Below are 19,488 nucleotides of genomic sequence, written 5' to 3'. Positions count from 1 at the left end.
CCAATGCTTTTTCAAAAGATTAAAATTAAGAAAATAACAATGTTAGGTCAGGATTGTTTCCAGACTCGGAAAAATGTCCATAGCTCTTTTTAAAGTGAACTTGGAAGACAAAGTTACAGTGGGGATGAAATAAAATGGAACAGAATTAAAAAAAAAAAAAAGTCGGGGTGCCTGGGTGGCTCAGTTGTTAAGCATCTGCCTTCAGCTTGGGTCATGATCCCAGGGTCCTGGGATCCAGCCCCACATCGGGCTCCCTGCTCAGTGGGCAGCCTGCTTCTCCCTCTCCCACTCCACCTGCTTGTGTTCCCTCTCTCGCACGCTCTGTCAAATAAATAAATAAAATCTTAAAAAAAAAAAAGAAAAAAAAGTAGCTTCCGGATGGCAAAATTTTGCCATCAACTCAAAATTTTCATTATGTTTTACAGAAGTAGATATCTGTGCATCAAATTGTATTCCTAATGAACGTAAGCCAATCTGTGATGAATGCTTATTGTTCTCCTAGAGGTGACTGGAGAAAGCTTTAAGCAATCACAGTCTTTGAAAAGAAAAGGCAAGGGTAACAGGCTGTTACCTTGAGAACGCAGGGCGGATTCTACACACATCCCCTCATCTTTTTTGCCATCCTGCTGGGTGTCAGTCATCTCATGCTGGACTGTCAGTAAGCGGAGAGGCTGTATAATGTCCTCCCTCGAGGACCACTTCATGGGAGACGGTAGAGGCTCCTGACATCAGGGTCTCCACCAGGGAGGAGGAAACCCCACTCAGAAACGCACCCATCAGTAGGGCGCCAACCAAGTCATGATTATCTGGGTTAAAGTCACCCTGGCTCTAATGCTAAGCCACTAATTGGTGTAAATGAGACGGCAGAGGCAGAAGGCAATGTTTAATTTGATTAGGAGGAAAGTACAAAACAAAACTTGATTACAATCCTTTAGCCAAACCATTTCTATCAAAGTTCTAACAATAAAAAAAATTTTACGCAGTGAAAACAATGTATGTGGCAAGGTGACAATACTTTGAAAGCTGTATTTGTTTTCTGATTGTCATTGGACACAGTGGCAGGTAAGAAGGGAGCCTGACACTGGAAGTGAGTACTGAGCTTCTGCACTTAGTGGGGAGACTTGAGAACTCCTGGGCAGATCAGTTCCCTGGGTGCATTTCCATTTCCACATCTGCACACTGGCAATAATAATACTTGTCCTAACCTCTCCTCTGGTTGCTGTTAAAATTCAATGAATATGAAAATCTCCTGATCTAGAAAAGTAAAAAAACTAATCATTACCAGTAATTACAGAAATGAGCTGAAATCGATACAGATCTTATAATGTGAGTTTAGATGTTTTACATGCCAAGTATTGTTCTAAAGGCTTTTTATGTGTCATGTTATTTAACCCTCGAAACAACCCTTCTGAAAAGGTAGATGCTATAACTATCGTTATTTTCTACAGTAGCAAACTCAGATTAAACGACTTGCCCAAAGTCAAATAGTTGGCAGGTGGCAGAACAATAACTGAATACGGGTCAGCTGGAGTGCAGAGATCAGGCTCTTAACACATGTAGACTCTCCTTCATTAAGAATATATAGCACATTACCTGTCCGTCTATCTGTATGTCTATCATGTTTTGCAGATCACACCACTGTTAATGTCCTGATTTTTTCTTGCAAGAGCATCTATAAATATCTTATTTCTTTATATCTTTTCTAATTTCTTTGAGGGCAGGGGCTTTTCATTACTTTTACCCTCACCATATAGCCAAAATTTGTCATTTACAACAACAAAAAAGAGGATGGCTCATAAATGAGCAAAAACAGTGAATCTGATTTGGGGATGCCATATGTGCTCATTTTTTCCCCAGGAAAAGATCAGTTTACAATCCTGTATTTCGTAGATGATCCTGAAAGCTCAGGAGATAGTCTAGTGTGTAGGATAACCCCCGGCCCCAATATACACACACACACACCTGGCTATGTAACACTGAGGGGCCATATTCTAGAAATATGTAAGCTCTTTTTAGGAACCAGTAGAATAGACTAGACGGTGACACCTAAGCCACTGTCAGACTAACCATAAGATTTTACAACTCTTTCAATTCAACAAAATCTCTCCCTAGTTGGGTTCATACATGAATATAAATATTGAAGTAACCAAGTATGATGATAAACTGAAAATACTTTAAAGCGTATATCAGGGTAAGATAGTACTCTTATTGTTATGTATTATTATATATATTACATATATAGTATTAAAAATTACTAAATAATTAACAAACATTTTTGGTACGATATTTATGCCCATGAAGTTCATTTGAGAGTCCCTGCTGCAAATGGAATTCTGCCTCCATAACTCTGCCACCTAAAAAAATCTTGCTGGTCACCTTCTTCCACAACGAGGGACATTTGTTCGACCAGAGGCTGATCTAACCCGAAACCTAAAACCACCCTTAAAAATGTGGGTTTATCTCACTAGCGGCTATCCAGTGAGAAATGCTATAGCATTTGTATAATGCTATGTAATTAATACAAATTCAGTTGTTGAGATTACTGTAATTTAGTTAGTAGTAGGTAATAAACAGATCTTGTTCATGAACAAATAACCAGACTTTAAGATGTTCCTTAGATATACACGCTAACGAGAAGAGCAAGGTCACAACGCACAACAAACGGGAAAAAATATCAAATACCCTTTCTCTTCCTGTTAGAATCCATCCAGAAACATAATCTGGTGCAGATACTGACATTCATGTGTGTGAGCATATGTGCAAATAGGTGTGTCCACGCTGAACTCCTTTCCTGTTCTGCCTTTGTTGCTGCAGGAGCCTGGGGCACGGGCAGCTCAAGTGCAAGGCGAATCAACTACGTGCAGCGAGCTGAGAGCCAACTATGCTGCAAATACCCAATTACTGCCAAACACCCTTTTTGCTTACAGTATCACTGACATGCTGGACAGTGTTACATTTAGACTATTTTAGGGACCTTAAATCTAGACTCTGCTGTAATAATAACCAACAAAGTAGCAACTTGAGCTGTGCTTGTGTTGACCCGGTTTCTTCCCTCACCCCTCTCCTGATATTTTCAGGACTCCATCCCCATTGGCAGGGTGCTAGGATACACCAGGCAGCAAGGAAAGAAAGAGAAGGAATGGAAAGGGACATCTCCAGGCTAGCACCATCAACGCTCCTGCATTTACATCCCTGCTGTGATGCCCGGTATGAAACTTGGCAGCAGAACCAGGGTCAGACAACCATGGCACCCCTCTACTGAATGAGAAATAACAATGTAGTTCACTGCAAAGTGCCCAGGTCTGGAGTCCTGCCACCGACCACCTGTGCACGTGTGGCAAGTTGCTCAACCTTCCTGGGACTTTATCAGTTTTCTTATCAGTCAAATGGTATATATGAAGACGGTGTGCTGGTGAGAGCCCAAGGCTTTCTCATTAGCATCTGGGACCTCCTGCTGTCATCAAAGCGAGGGGCCTTTGGATGGACAGTACACAGATCGTTTTGCCTACATTCTGGTCAGGCACAGTCTAGACACTGGAACGTGGAGACAGCCTTAAAGATTTTCTGGAAAGGATCTTAAGCTATCTTTTTAAAGAGAAAACAAATCAGAAAAAAGCCTGAGAAGAGGTTGAGCGGCCGTACAAGAGAAGGGAGGATTGTCTTATAAGCCAGTCACTGTCAAAAATGTGAAGGACACGAAAACTGCTTGACTGGGAAATTGCTGAAAGATCAAAACAACCTCTTAGCCCTGAAAGTAAACTGCCATTGTGAGAGAGGTAGAACAAAAGTAAAAGAAGCCTGCACAGGAGCCAATGGGAGGGCTCTGTGAGGCAGACATGTTGACCTCCACCAACGGAGCCGAGCTGGGTGCTCTCTCACGGAGTGAAGCGACCCCAGCTTGAACATCCAATCCAGCAGGATAAAGATCAGTGCAGAGTTCAGCCTCCTAATTCACTCTGGAAATGACTTCAGAATCAGACCAATTCACTCCCCAGTATTGTTCAGAGAAAAAGTTGGATCTTCTGGTTAAAAAAAGAAAAAGGCAGGGCATGTGGCTGGCTCAGTCATTAGAGCATGTAACTCTTGATCTCGGGGTTATAAGTTTGAGCCCTGTTGTTGGGTGTAGAGAATACTTAAAAAGATAAAATAAAAATCTTAAAAGAAGAAGGCAAAAAAAAAAAAAAGAGAAAACCGAATTATCAAAATCCTTTCAGCTGGCCTTAATTATGCATGCAATTATTAATAAGACACATTTACCAAAACACTGTAAGTGTAAGCCCATTCCAAGAAATAGTCTTTAATTGGAAGGAGAAATAAGTTGGCTTTAAAATTAACTATAATCAAAGTGGATTCTATCTAACCTTCACTAAGAGAGTTATTCCATGCTAGAAAAATAGTGGGAACAGTTTCACTCACCTCTCTTCCCTGATGGAATCCAAGAATTTGTAAGCATTGGGGGATGGAAAATGCCAAAGTGTTACAAAGCATTTTTAAAAGAGGTCATTATAATAGCTCTATACTTCAGCAAACAGTAGAACGATATTCATGAGTTATGATTATCTCTGTTCAATAAAGTCAACCGTATTTTTGTGGATTAGAAAATATTATTTACATTTTAATTGTGTTTGGATACATTATCTTTAACAAGCATTTAGTCATTGCATGGAGTAGACAACATTTAATAATGTTTAAGAGAAAGGAAAGTAATTATTTTCCTTATGAGGGCAGGAAAATTAAACAGTATTTCTGTGAAATGTATGGGAATATTAGATGTACCTGTTTAGGTGAAATATACTGCAACTGAATACCCAATCAGAAATAATTTTTAATTCAAAAGGTCTAATACTCTGATGATAATGCCTTTTAACAAAAGACAAAGACAACACACACATATATTTTGTCATATAATCATTCTCATTGTAACATAGCTGTAGTACCAGCCTAGAAAAGATCCTCATGGGGATTCATTTCAAATTATTGAAGCAGCTGTTTCTTCAGTTTAAAATACAATATCCATAGCAAGTTCACACATGACAGATGCAAGGTAAAAACTAGATTCCATAGTGTGAGCTCAAAGCAGATGTTTTGAATGATCATATTTATAACCAGACACCATAAATCTTAGTTACCTATAGTAAGGTTTCATGAATATTCTTTTTTAAGAATTTGCTTAAAATGTACTTCTTATAGTTTCTTATATTTTTGAGAACTTGGCTTCATTACATACAAATATTCTATAAATTCTTAAGTATCTGGGCTTTCAAAAAAATTCTTGCCCATTTCATGTGCTTCTTCAGGAATAAAAGTACTGTTAGAGCACTGAAATTGGTTGTATTTATTTAATTCCATATATTTTCCCCACCCAAGTCATTCCAATTTTAGTACATGTGCTGCCAAAGCTGGCACTCCCCACCCAACTCAAAGTCCTAAAACTTTTTTAAAAAATAAACTCAAGACTATTTGGAAGAGTTTTAGGAAAGACTATTAGACAGACTTTAAAGTCTTAGAATAAGCAGTTCGCCTGGTGAAATACTACTCCATAGACTGAATGTTAATATATGATTAAAACCTTAGAAAAGTATGAACAATGCAGGCTTAGTGAAAATTTAAAGAAAAGTTTGATGGTAAGAATAAAAGACTAGTTATCAGTCATGCTAGTTATGGATGTCTTGTTTTTCATTCTGGTACAGTTTATCACTACTTTTCCTTTTGCACATTAATTTACATTTCTAGACTAAAGTGGTCATGGCACAGGGGGAGAAGCAAGCAATCTGGCGTCATGAGATGGGGTTTGTGCTCCAGCTTTGCTTCCTGCTACTGGTACATCTTTGGCAGATCTCATAAGCTCTCCCGTGTTCCATGACTGTTGTCAGGAATAGATAATAAATCATATATATAGACAACCCCTTTGTAACATATAGGAATTGTGTTTCAAGAACTGCACAAATGTTCTCCGTCTTTTACAGGTAAATGGCCAGATGTATATCACAGTCTACGGGCAGGGCACCTCAGTGCTGTTCCCACTACGGCAAAGCATTATAGGTAGCTTTACAGGACAGGTAAAGCAAGTCATCACCTCTGCATGATGCTCTTCATTCTGCTGTAAGACTTCTATGCAGAGCTCTGCGAGATGAAGAACCTCTTCCAGCTTTCGAGCAGGAGGTGCCTGGTTCATGGTCTCTATGTTAAAAAGAAATCATAATAATGTTACCTTGAAAATAAAAAGCCAAACATATTCCAATTTGCAATGAGGAGACCAGGGTGTTGAAATAGAATAGAAAGCATGTTTTCGAGAAATAAGAAATGCAAACAACCCCCCCCAAAAACAAATAAATACATTCTTAAAAAAAACCAACCCAAACAGTTCACCAGATTGCAGAAAATATTTCACCCACAAAGCAATCACAGGGAACTGCAAGTGCTGTGCCATTTAATATAGAAGAACTAACAGGTGCATCAGCACATTAGATGCTCAACTTCTGCAACAAACGAGTTCTCATTCTCCTCAAGGTCGGAAACACAAAGAGAGCAGATACCACAGTCTTTTCCTTCTCTCTGTATTGTATCGCCAATACAATACCATTCTTACCAGATGAGTCATTCCTGACATTAGCAAAAACCATGCTTTTTTGTTGCTACTTAAATTCTCAGCCTGAAATGTCTATATAGTTTATGTTGATCTTCAATTCAAGAAGTAAAAAGTCACCTAAAACACTCTGATAACCTTCGATTAACTGATTTCCTCCCCTCCTTCCCTATCCACCACTAGGTCACCCTCTCCCCTCCTCTAACTGGAGAGTGGTGGGGAGGCACGCTTTAAAGCTTCAGGTTCTTTCAGCATCAAAGCAAACTGGTATAAAAAGGCCAGGCCACAATGAGATTAAGTGAAGCTACCTGAAATTCAGCAACAGAGAAGGAAAAGCAGTTGATTTTACAGATGTAACAAACTGGCAGAAATCAGAGGGGCCCTGTGTAATGAAACCATTTCAAAATTGAATGTGAAGAACAGAGTTTTCAATAAGGACATTGAAGATAAACACTGTCTTACATTCATGGACTCTTTGTCTCAGGAAGGAGGTTGTAAGGAAGGGAAATAAAATTTTCAGAAAAAGAGCTTTTTCTGTGGAACCTAAGTTTTGTTTTTCAGCAATGGCTCTTTTCCTTCAACTGCTTCCTAAAACTTCAGCCTTAAATTTGGAGGATACTCTTCCATTTGCTTGTTTCCAAGGGATATACAATGAAGCAGTGAAACATTGCTTATGGCTGGTGCTTGTTCATTAAACATTTACTGTAAGTTTAATATAGGTCACAGTGGGGTTTCTATCTCCCTGCCCAGCACTCATCCTTCCGAACTTTCTCGCAGGATGGAAAGCCACTGCTTCTCTGCAACAGGGATCAAGAGCAGAAAACCAATCCGCCAAACACCACCTAATTGAGTGTGCCTATAATGTTCTTAGCTGTGAGAAGTGGGAGGAGGTATAAGCCATGCCCCTGATCTTAAACGGCTCAGACTCCAAAAATCACTACTGAAAGAATCCTTAGACATCAACTATCCAATCTTCCATCTGTTTCATGATCACTTCAACATCCTCAAAAGAGGGTGAAGTCAAGGAGGCTCATGACTTTGCAAGACAGTCTGCTCCATTTGGGGGCAGCTCTAGCTACTAAAGTCTGGTGAGAAAGACAAGATCCTTAAGAAAAGTTTGGAAACACTGTAGAGCAAACATAGCAGTGATGTGGGAGAGGTGAGAACTGCTGAGAGCAAGTTGGTTTGGGGGGAGGAATCAGCAGGTAAGTAGAGAATGGGTTTTTAGAAATGACTGTGTGACAGAGATGTGGTGCATTTCAGAGGAAGGTGATGATGATGATGATGATGATTACAAATGTTACCATTTATTGAGAGCCAGTTAATGTGTCAGGCATAGCACCAGGCACTTTCCATGCATCATCACACTAATTTCCCCAACAGCTTTAAGTTGTTTGGTTATTTGTCCATATAACTTAGAGATAAGGAAACAAGCTTGGAGAGATGAAGTGCAACAGTTAGCAAGTGGTGAAGGTGAGACCTGAGCTTAATGTGGGCTCTTACCATCTCTGCCTTGCCCTTGCCAGTTGGAGTACAAATGTGCTGGAGAAATAATGGGTGATGAGCCTGAGGTCAGATTGTGGCAGGCTTTAAGTAAGATAATAAGTATACTGGATAACACATTCTATGTATAACTTAGAGCAAGTGTTTCTTTGCAAGGCTTCAGATTAAATTAATTTTAGGAACATGTGTTTGTGGTTGTGTAGAAAAAAGGATTGGTGAGGTTGTGCAATAGTAAAATAGAGAACTATGGGAAGATGGTAGTGGGAACAGAATAGGAAAGTGCAGGGGTGCTCTGAAGAAAGAATTTGCAAGCCCTTGTGAGTAACTAGAAATGGTAGGCCATAGAGGAGAATGACCCTGAGGATTGGAGCCTGTGTGGCTCAGAGAATGAGGGTGCATGGTTGATGACACTAGGGAATGGGTCTTCAATGTGACATGCCATAGATTTGAGGACTAATTTCCAGATATGTATAAATTAATTATCCTAAACTAAAAAGATAAGTAAGCATTGCAAAATCTGCACACACAGGGAGTTAAGATATTTGGATTCTCTGCCTAGATAACTCCTACTCGTCATTGAAGATAGAACTTTAATGTTACCTTAAATGTGGGACCTTCTCAAAGTTCTGGGGCTGAATGAGTTGTTCCTCTCTCTGAGCTTCCCTCTTAGGGGCTTATGAGCCTGTTACTCGACTGTGCCCAAATCAAAGTCAGAAACTGGGTCTCCTTATCTTGTGCTCTCAATAGCACAGGTACCTAATGAATGTTTACTGACAGTGCAAGAACACAATTTTTGGGGAAAAACTGTGTTAAAAGTAAAATCAGTACCCAAGTTATTTCAATTAACTTTGTGTGAGACTGCCAATAGCTCTTCTGTCACTAACACGCTGAAGGTGGACTAGTCAGCAAATCCACTAATGAAATGCAGCTGTAGTCTGAGAACAACGCTCAAAAAACTGATGAATGCTGTATGCTTAAAGTATTAGAGAAAGACTATTTTGTAAAAGAGTTCTCAAAATAATTTTTAATTCTTAAGAGCATATCACTTATATTCCTTAATTTTTCCATCGTTAGATTGAAAGTGGTGAATTAAATTGAGAATTCTCAACCCAAGGGATTTAGAGATTAGGAATAAGTTTTAGGGTGTACCCTTAAAATTATATGCTAATTTCTGTGTAGAGAGGCATTGTGGGGAAAAGAAGGATCATAACTTTCAGGTTCTCAAAGTGGTCCTTAAACCAAACAAATGCTAAGAGTCACTGAACCCTAGAATCTCTATAATTCCTTCTAGGTAATAAATTCTATGCTTCCTATAAATATAAATGTTGGGCTTTCGGTACATTGGATTATATTGTCTGAACATATTTCTATGTTTATATCATGTGTTTTTCATAAGGAAATAGAAAGACAACAATATTTGTTTTTATCACAAAAAAAACACTTATTTTTCCTACCTACTTTAGTACATTATTTACTGAATCCTTACAATCATTCTGCAAGTTAGATAATTATGGCCCCCATTTCCAGATGAGGAAAAAGAGTTCTTGGAGAAGTTTAAGAAGGTGTCCAAGGTCATACAGGGCACAAGCTGAGATAGGATTAAAATCTACCTCTCATGTCAGATAAGCAGCAATAACACAAAGACTTGAATTTTTTTCATTTTCAATTCTCTGAATAACACACACATACACACACACACTAAACTGACCGTATGTATTCAATAGAAACTCCTGAAATGGCTGAAAGCTTGAAGGGTTTATAAAGTCACCATATCCTTAGCCATAAGTATGCAATAATGGAGAAAAATCACAGAAACAACCTGAAAACTTATTTCTGTTTACGTGTGAATATGTCAAAACCAGCTTTTACATCTGACACTGTCTTCAGCTCTGAGAGTACCCTGTGTTCTACCGAAACTTAAAAACAGTCTAAAACATTTTATTTTTCCTAGACTAAATTTATTGAGAGGAAGCAGAACTTTGTACTTGAACATAATGGCCACTCTAATACTTTAAATAAATAGCATCTTTATCAAGTACACTGCGTATGCCATCCCTGGCTGTCACTCATTTGACTATTGCCAAGAAGTTTAATGCATTCTATAGCCAGAACTCTATTAGATAACAAGGTTATCAACAGCCCCATTAAAAATCTGAACACTGAGTATTTGAGAATTCCTCCTCAAAATGTTCACTTTCACTTTTTGTAACATTTTCACAGTATTACAGATGTCTCTATATCCTTCAAGCTTCACACCAAGTTGCTGATTGTTGTAATATATTTCAAATAATATTTAAAATGAATATGCCCAGAGTAGTGAAGCTTCTTCATGACTTTCTTTTTTTTTTTTTTTTTTTAAGATTTTATTTATTTATTTGACAGAGATAGAGACATCCAGCGAGAGAGGGAACACAAGCAGGGGGAGTGGGAGAGGAAGAAGCAGGCTCATAGCGGAGGAGCCTGATGTGGGACTCGATCCCGGAACGCCGGGATCACGCCCTGAGCCGAAGGCAGGCGCTTAACCGCTGTGCCACCCAGGCGCCCCTCTTCATGACTTTCAATGCATTGCTCTTAGGTATGATCTTTCTTCATTTTGGAATACTTCTACTTTTTTACAATAACACTCCTTGGCTTCTCAAAGCAATTCCTTTTAATTATACCTCTGTACATTTAAGAAGAGGTCTCACTAGAGAAAAGGTAGGGAGGTGGGGAGATGTAAGAAGACAGCTTGGCTGTTTTGCTTTGGTAGGTTTTCATTCTGCTCCCTCACTGCATACTTCCAGCATATTCTCCCCACCTGCCTCCCTTCCAGCCATTTCCCGTCAAAATCTCTAGTGGTGGATACACAGTAATGCTCAGAGTGAAGGTTGCGAGGGGACTTGGGGAAAAGACCAATAAGATCACTTCAGTCCTTTTTTTTCCCATATAGGATATGGAAAAATTTGTAAGGTATTTGACCTTAAGTCTTACAAACTCATATCTATACTTTCAACTAAACAAAATATAGAATTCAATAATAATAATAATAATAATAATAATAATAATAATAAAGTTTGAAAATTCCAATGGAAAAAAAAATTCAAGATGATGGATTGAAGGACCATGGTAATAACGCCATCATAATACTTCTCTTCCTTGCATCTAGGTCATGATAACCAGCTAGAGTGCATCAAAAAGTAATTTCTATATATGCACTAAGATCTTGCTTCGTTTTTCAACATCCCGATTTTGTGACCCTGAATTTGATTCAACAAACATTGACTGCCTGGAAGATACTGTACTAACAACTAAGGGGATACAACGATGAACAAGGTAATATTTCTGCCTCCAAGAAATTCTGTATCTTTCACCCGAACCATTATAAGGTAGAGGATAGCTACATACCATCTGCTTTTGTTAAATATGAGGAAGTTCTGCTATAAAGCTCTGATAAAGAGTTAATTAAATGCACTCAATATGCAAAAACATCATTAATATCTTGCACGCAATAGGATCAAAGATATGTCAACAGGAAGGCTTGAAATTGCTCATGGATAACATACGGAGATCTTCAGAAGGAAATGCTTCTTTTAATGGGTATGTGTTTGAGGTCAGAAACCCTAGATCAGAGAAAGCTAGCAGCAGTCTAACATTGAAGGCTCCCACCTTTCTCTTCCTTCTGTCTGAAGAGAACAAACAAACAAAAAAACCCCACACGCATTCTGTTGCGTTTCCCTTCCTCTAAAGAACATCGATCAGATGGATGAGGAGAAAGTCCTGATGCTCAGGACAGAACTGAGGTGAGACACTTGTAAGACTTAAGGAGGAACTAAGGGATAACTGTGGGTCCTGAGGGAAAGAAAAGAAAAAGAGGAAAAGAAGGGGAGGAAAGGCAAACATGAACACCTTGTAGTGAAAGGAGACGAAGGACCACAGCTTGGAAGGAGGAGGGAGGTCAGCAAGATGGAAGCATTCACCTGGGATACACTGTGAGATCTAAGGCTTTGCCTTGCTAGGTTTAAAAGATCAAGAAAGTTGGGCCAAGGGTACGACATCTGATTTCTTCTTCCTGGAACCCCAAAGGTCATCCGGTGGCAAGGACGATCTGCATCCTTTCCATGGACTGCTGGTTGGAAAAACGTATCTACCCTCACACCTGGCTGGGCAATGGTTGAATGGACCCATCCAATTCTTTGTGCTGTCCCCCTCTACCAAAGTAGATAGTGACTGCTTCCTCCTTTCTCACCTTACAGAAGTATAAGGCGACACCACATCACACGCACACCCACACTGCACACTGCTACGGGCTCGTAAAGGATGTGTTCCAATTAGATCAGAAAAGGTTCCATCTGAGCTACTGCTCCATGTTAGATGTCTTCTCCCACTTATAAAGCCCTTTAGACCAGTCTAACTGGTTCAGGGAATTTCTACTGGCTCCTGATTCTGTCCTAATTTTAACCTTAATTCCTGTTGGGGTCAATGTTCTCCCCCTTTGCATGATCCATACTGATGACTCAATGGGAAAGTCGGAACTTTTATGGAGGGTTTTTTCTGACCCATCCTCTGGCTCTAGCCACAGCAACCTGCGGTGACAGAGTGCCAGAGCCTAGCCCCACCGGGCACATGGGAGTCCTAACCCTGGCTAGAGCTCAATACTCGTGGCACTTCTCTTCCTGAGAGGCAAAGGAGGGTAGCAGATCAAATAGTTTCTTTACCATTAAGCAAAACCACCCCTCCCCCTCCCAACCTGCCAGCCACCTTCAGAACTTGTGACAAGCTGATTCTGGGGGATCTCTTTCAACTTAGTCACCTAGAGGAGACAGGAGGTAACCTGCTAAGAAGGCTGCCTCAGAATCTAGGGGAGAGTGGCTTCTAAAACTAGGCTCCATTTCCCCAACTCTTCAGGGCCAACCTGACTCCAACTTGCCCAAAATCTGACTCCGCAAGACTTGATGCTGTCAATTAATGCAAGAGAATAAGCTAACATTGACCCCTTCCCGGTTTGTCCGACTGCAGCGTAACGCGAGTACAGTTCTTTGAGTGCTGGAACATATGTTCCTTCAATCAATGAAGGGAATGCCTTCCTTGTAGATCTGTGGTTCTCAACTTCAGCAGGCACCAACCTCCTGGAAAGCTCGTTAAAACACAGACCACCTGGCATCGTGCTCGGAGTTTCAGTTTCAGTCGGTCTTGTTTGGGACCCGAGAATTTGCCTAACAAGTTCCCGAGAGACGCCAATGATGCTGGTCTGGGGAATGTACTTTGAGAACTACTAGTGTTTATGAAAAATGAACTTAAATACAAAGGCGACCTGTTGAAACTTCAGATTATTTCCTCCCTTACCTGAAATCAAGCTACATCATTGTATAAACTTCATTTTAGGGGAGAAAAAGGTGACTTTTTGTGTAGAATCTGAACACGTTTTACTTTTCTGCAAGGTTACTCCAGGTAGGACGGTGTGCGTATTTGCACGATTCTGTGTGAATGAAAATACCTAGGATGTTATGTCCTCCCTATAACTGTTTAAGATCCGTGAGAACACTAATACCACAGGTGTTTGAAAACAAATAGGTCTGTGGCCTGCTAATTCCTAGAACCCCTTTGGGACCAACTCATTTAATGACCCTGTCATTGAAAACAAAGTTCCAGTTAATACCTCTTCGGAATTAACCACGCTAATGATGTAGTACCTTGGAATAATTGTCCTGTGGTGACGGTCACATTAACTACTTTCCCTGGGTTATCCGGCCCACCAATAAATTCATTTTTAAGCCAATGGTCAACTGTGGAACAAAGGAGAACTGGCCACTGGAGTATAGGCCAATAGCAGCCAGATTGGACCCAAACTGAACAATCTGCAGAAGCCAAGAACAAGTGGAGATCCAGGAGCAACGGGCCATAAAAAGCCAAATACATATGTGAGGTAGATGTCAGTAATGCTTTGTGAGACTTTCTTTAGGAGGAATATGGAGACACAGTCTCTTCTTAAGATCTTAAACTAAGGGATGATGGTGATGGAATTAGAGAAACATCAGTAGGCTTTAATATGTGGTTTAACAGTTGTCACACGGTTTTCTGTGATTTCATAAGAGTAGAGAAACATAGACACCTTCGTTTGAGTTTTATTAAATTTTCCTTTTAACTATGGAGGCCCTGGCTCTCAAGTTTGTGAAGCAGGAAGATCCAAGATCTCACAGGAAAAAAAAATCATTATAATGTTGCTGGCTGCAAGGACTATGAAGGCTTGAAAGAGAAGAAAACTCTCTATGATGGATATTTAGCTAGCTCTGTTTGACTCTGGCTAGAAATATACTGCAGGATTCTAATGACAGCGTAAAAATTTTCCACTGGCAATTCTACCTGCTAATTATAAAGCAGGGGTTTTCCTAAAGAGTGGTCTGTAGCCCTGATATATATCTTTATGTCCTATATATTGTATATATGTATTATATATATACACACACACCTCACACTGATATACATTTAGCAGCTGAAACTGATAAATGACCTCCTTGGTATGACTGTTCTTTATACATACATTATACATTTCCTCTCAATATAATTGATTCAGAAATTGAAAGCCATCAGAATAATCTCAGTTATTGCAACTGCCAGGCCAATACTAAATTATCATATAATTAAGGTCTATAGCATCTTAAATTTCATGCCTAGTTCTTCTTGTCTTCTAATTACATTTACTTAAAACAGCCTTTTCACGGTCATTTGTTATATTCATGCATCAAAGAAGTACCATCACACCTTCACATGCCCAATTCTCCTCCTGCCCCTTAAACTCTCTTTCATTCTCAAGGAGAAGGTCTGCCGTAAACAATGGGAATCAGGCAAGGCAGGATCCCATGAGGCGGTGGGGATGAAGATGTTAGGAAATGGGCAATAGGAGGGTGAAAGGGACTGCTCCCCAGCTGGGAGGCAAGCTGAAGAAGGAAAGAAAACAATATGAAAGATAGACTATGAAAACATTTGTAACCTTGGGTGTTAAGAAATGAGTCCAAGATCTTGATGTCTATATGTATCTCTGTTTCCTCTGATAAAGAAGAAAGATGTGTTAGGGCAGCCAATTAATGCGTTAGTAGTGATATTTGACGCTTAGATTTGGAGAATGTCTCCTAGTTGGACAGGCGTAAAGACCAGGTGTAGATGGAGTGCCTGGGTGGCTTAGTCAGTAAGCATCTGCCTTCGGCTCAGGTCATGATCTCAGGGTCCTGGGATCGAGCCCTGCATCCAACTCCCTGCTCAGCGGGGGGCCTGCTTCTCTCTCTCCCTGCTGCTCCCCCTGCTTGTGCTCTCTCTCTCTGACAAATAAATTAAAATCTTAAAAAAAAAAAAAAAAAGACCAGGTGTAGAGAGGAGGGTTGGGCTTAGTAATATCTTAAATATTTCTCCAGTTTTAACATCCTGGGTTTGCCAGCCACTATGAAAATGTATGTATACAAAATGCCTCAGGGATATTTTACAGGTTTATTTTTCTGAAATGAGAAAAATCTGGTATTACAAACACTGATTAGGCCTTTTAATTTAGTGCTTGAAGCTATATGGCCACTTAGTTATAACCCACAAGTACTGAACTCTAATTTTTCAAACTATTCATCTGTCCAAGCTCTGAGTACTTACAAACTCTGTTGAGAAATAAAGAGGTGAAATCTGTCAGTTTGCATTACCCTGGTTTTGCCCAATTGGAAAAGACTTTTTAATACATCTCAACTACTCAGATTAACAAGGTGCTGCCGGAGCCACACTGCTATCCGTCACTCGGTTTACCTGTTGACACATGTTAGTAAATAAATGAAAAGGTCACCAATCAGCTGGTTTCGAACTTTGGATTTGGAGGATGATAAATTCTACCAAATTGCTCATAAAAGAAAGAAAACTTGCTATGTCAAGACTGTATTTATCTGTGCATCGCATTCCACACAAACACACACACACACACACAACAATACATGACACGTTGTCAAGTGAGCTGAGTAAACTGACATCCTTTCTGAGACCTTTTAGGGAACAGGTGTTGAACACTTGTAACGAGATTTCTATGCATCTTCAGAGGAAGGAGATAAGATTCTAGCAAGAGCTGTTCAGAGTGTTATAGATCACGGCTGAGGGAATAATCCCCAGTAAGGGGCACACCAAAGGAGACATTACATAAATGCTTTGTTTTTTCAGGAGGTGCTTATGTTCTCGCTAAGAATTTCTACAGAAGACAAATATTTATCGAAGAGAAGTTTTTGGAAGAATATATTTCCAGATCCTGGAGAATCTGGGATATCTTCAATTAAGTACTCCTGATGCATTATTTCGTGTGGTTACATTATCTTATGAATCTTTTTCCTCTTGCAACTGTGAATCAGTATGATTCATGGAGCTTTCAAGGCATCACTTTAGAGGGGGCTAAGTATTTTTTCCAAGTATAGATGGTTAGCTGACAATTCTATGTAGAAAATGAAGTAACTGAAATGGAACATGTTATGTTTTATAAGAAAGTTAAAGCTATTTTGCATCAACTCAAATAGGTATAAGCTTTGAAAATCATCAAGGAAGTGCAAAGGTAAAAACATTAGTCGGGGATAGTTATAATAGAGAGAAATACTAAATGCATAGTGGTTGAAATAACTTCATTACATTGAAGTTTCTGATGTTTCTGATTTTTTTTCCAGTTAGTCTTTTTTTTTTTTTTTTTAAAGATTTTTAAGGAGAGCATGTGTGCACGTGCGTGCAGTGGGGGAAAGGCAGAGGGTGAGGGAGTCAGAGTCTCAAGCCGAACCCTCCTCCCCACTTGGTGCTGAGCCCCCTGCAGGGCTCTATCCCAGGCACCTGATAGCATGACCTAAACCAAAACCAAAAGTCGGCCCTTAACCCGCTGCACCACCCAGGTGCCCAGGTAGCCCTTCTTTCTAACATCATCTCTGAAACAGCCCATCCTTTCCCCACTGATTTATGTTTCCACTTTATTATGGATGAAGCAGAGCAGACTCCCATTTGTACAGGAGTCTACATTCTTCTCCACAGGCTTCGGTGATGGCTTTGTAATCTTAGTGTCAGGCAAGGCAAGTCTTCATACGCTTCCCCCCCCCCGCCTTAAGTTGACTTATTCAATACCCTTTATTCTTCCATTTAAATTTCTGTTCTTAAAAAAAAAACAACTGGAATTCTGATGGGACACTGCAATGAATGTATAGATTAATTTGGGGGAGAGTTTATATATTATACTATCAAGTCATCCCTCTTAGGGTATGGACCATCTTATATCGATTTTTTTTTAAAGATTTGAGAGAGTGGGAGTGTGTGTGTGTGAGTGTGTGTGTGTGTGTGGGGGAGGATCAAGGGAGAGAGAGTCTTAAGCAGAGTCCACACTGAGCACAGAGCCCTGACCCAGGGCTCGATCTCATGACCCTGAGATCACGACCTGAGCTGAAACCAAGTCGGTTGCTTAACCTACTAGACCACCAAGGTGTCCCCGTCTTACATCTATTTAGATTAATCTCTATAACCTTTGAATTTCAAATTTTTCTTTAGAGATCTAGGAAATTTTACATGCTTTTGGCAAAGTCAATTCGTGGATGTCTTATACTCTGGTTACTGTAAAAGATACCTCTTGTTTATATTTCCTAGTTACTTGATCTCTTGTGTGGAGCAGTGGTTCTCTGAGTGTGGTCCGTGGACCACTGGGGATCCCCAGGACTTTTCAGGGATCTGTGAGGTCAAAATTATTCTCATAATACTGAGATTTTTTTTTTTTTTTTTTTTTTTTTTTTTTTTGCCTTTTTGACTCTGTTGATGTTTACAGTGATGGTACAAAAGCAACGGCAGAGGGGCGCCTGGGTGGCTCAGTGGTTAAGCGTCTGCCTTCACCTCGGGGCGTGATCCCAGGGTCCTGGGATTGAGCCCGCATCGGGCTTCCTGCTCCGCTGGGAGCCTGCTTCTTTCTCTCCCATTCCCCCTCTCACTGGCTGTCTGTCAAATAAATAAATAAAATCTATAAAAAAAAAATTCCATCTGCAATGACAGGTAAAATGGCTGTTACTTCAGCATGAATCAAGGCCATGCTGCTAAATTACACTCATGGCTGGGTTCTTCACCCCCACGCACACCAGAAAAAGCCAGTTTTACAGACAAAAGTCCTTGATAATACAGTAAAACAAACTTTATTGAATCTCTGCCCTTGAGTACACATTTTTAAGTATCTGTGACAAAATGAGAACTTTGCATAAAGCACATCTCCACACTGAAGTGTGATGATTGTCTAAAGGTAAGTGTGTGATTCTTTGAGTCTGGTGGGGGCACTGTTATTTTCAGAGAACCATTTTTAGTTGAAAAGACTACTGATGGACAAAGTATGCTTATTTAGACTTGGGGTATTTGGCAGACATTTTCTGAAAAAAAATGCAGTAAACCTGTCCCTTAAAAAAATAGTATTTGTTGCTAATTATAAAATTAAAGCTTTCAAGGAAAACTAGAATTTTAGAAAACTTGTATCTGTCATGAACTTGACAGCTTTCCAAGACTTTGAGACTTCTCTGAGGAGACAGGTGATATTCACAAGGGTGACTTTTTAATATATTTGTTAACACTAAGAAGATCTTAACTCAGTGGACTGATATTTTCTAAATGAGTGGTACATTGTGTTAAAAAATCATTCATGGCAAAGATCTATTCAAAGCACATGACCAATCAATTGGATTTAATAGTATGAAAAGTTCGTTGATATGCTTTCAGATTCTACATTGCAATTAAGCTGTAAGAAATTATCATTTGCCAAGCTTTGGTATAATATCAGAGAGGAGAACCCAGAATTACCTAAAGAAGTCTATTAAAATACTCCTCCCTTTTCCAACTACATATCAGCATGAGGACAGATTTCTTAAAAATATGTATCAACCAAGATAACATATTGCAACCGACTCAATGCAAGCAGCACCTATGAGAATCCGGCTCCAGCTGTCTTCTATTAAGACAGCCATTAAAGAGGTGTGCAAAAAAAATTTTTTTCAAAAGCTATTCGTTGACAGGTGATGAGTTTACTACTGTTATTTGTAAACATTAATATTTTATAAATTTCTCAGTTTTACTTCTAGTATGGCAAATATTGGTAGAAACAACCCATCTAATCAAAAGCTCTTTGGGATCTGAATCTTTAGAGTGTATTAGTTTGTGAGACTAAACGTTTGAGAACCACTAGTGTAGAGAAAGGGTATTGATTTTAGCAGGTTGACTTTACATTTGGCAACTTTGCTGAACTCTTTTATCTAAAAGGTTCTATGTAGATCCTGCTGGATTTTCTAGGGAGATGATCATTTCATCTGCAATGATGGTTTTTTTTTTCTTCCATCTGCAATGATAGTTTTATTTCCTCTTTCTGTTCTTTAGGTTTACTTTTTTCATTCCTTTAACGTTGCCCAAGACTC

At 39.5% G+C, this 19,488-nt stretch overlaps 1 protein-coding gene across 3 annotated transcripts in view; it reads right to left on the bottom strand.

The window, feature by feature from the left end:
• The window catches only part of CADPS2 (calcium dependent secretion activator 2), a 528,567-nt gene that overhangs the window by 82,257 nt on the left and 426,822 nt on the right, over positions 1–19,488 (bottom strand). For all 3 annotated transcript variants that reach the window (XM_040644062.1, XM_040644063.1, XM_040644064.1), the window contains one exon: positions 6,077–6,180. In XM_040644062.1, coding sequence (XP_040499996.1) covers positions 6,077–6,180 — 104 coding nt within the window. The remainder of the gene's footprint in view (positions 1–6,076; positions 6,181–19,488) is intronic.

This window comes from Ursus maritimus, unplaced genomic scaffold (genome assembly GCF_017311325.1).
Source record: "Ursus maritimus isolate PB19 unplaced genomic scaffold, ASM1731132v1 scaffold_3, whole genome shotgun sequence".
Lineage (NCBI taxonomy): Eukaryota > Metazoa > Chordata > Mammalia > Carnivora > Ursidae > Ursus > Ursus maritimus.
This window is presented reverse-complemented; position numbering and strand designations above follow the sequence as displayed.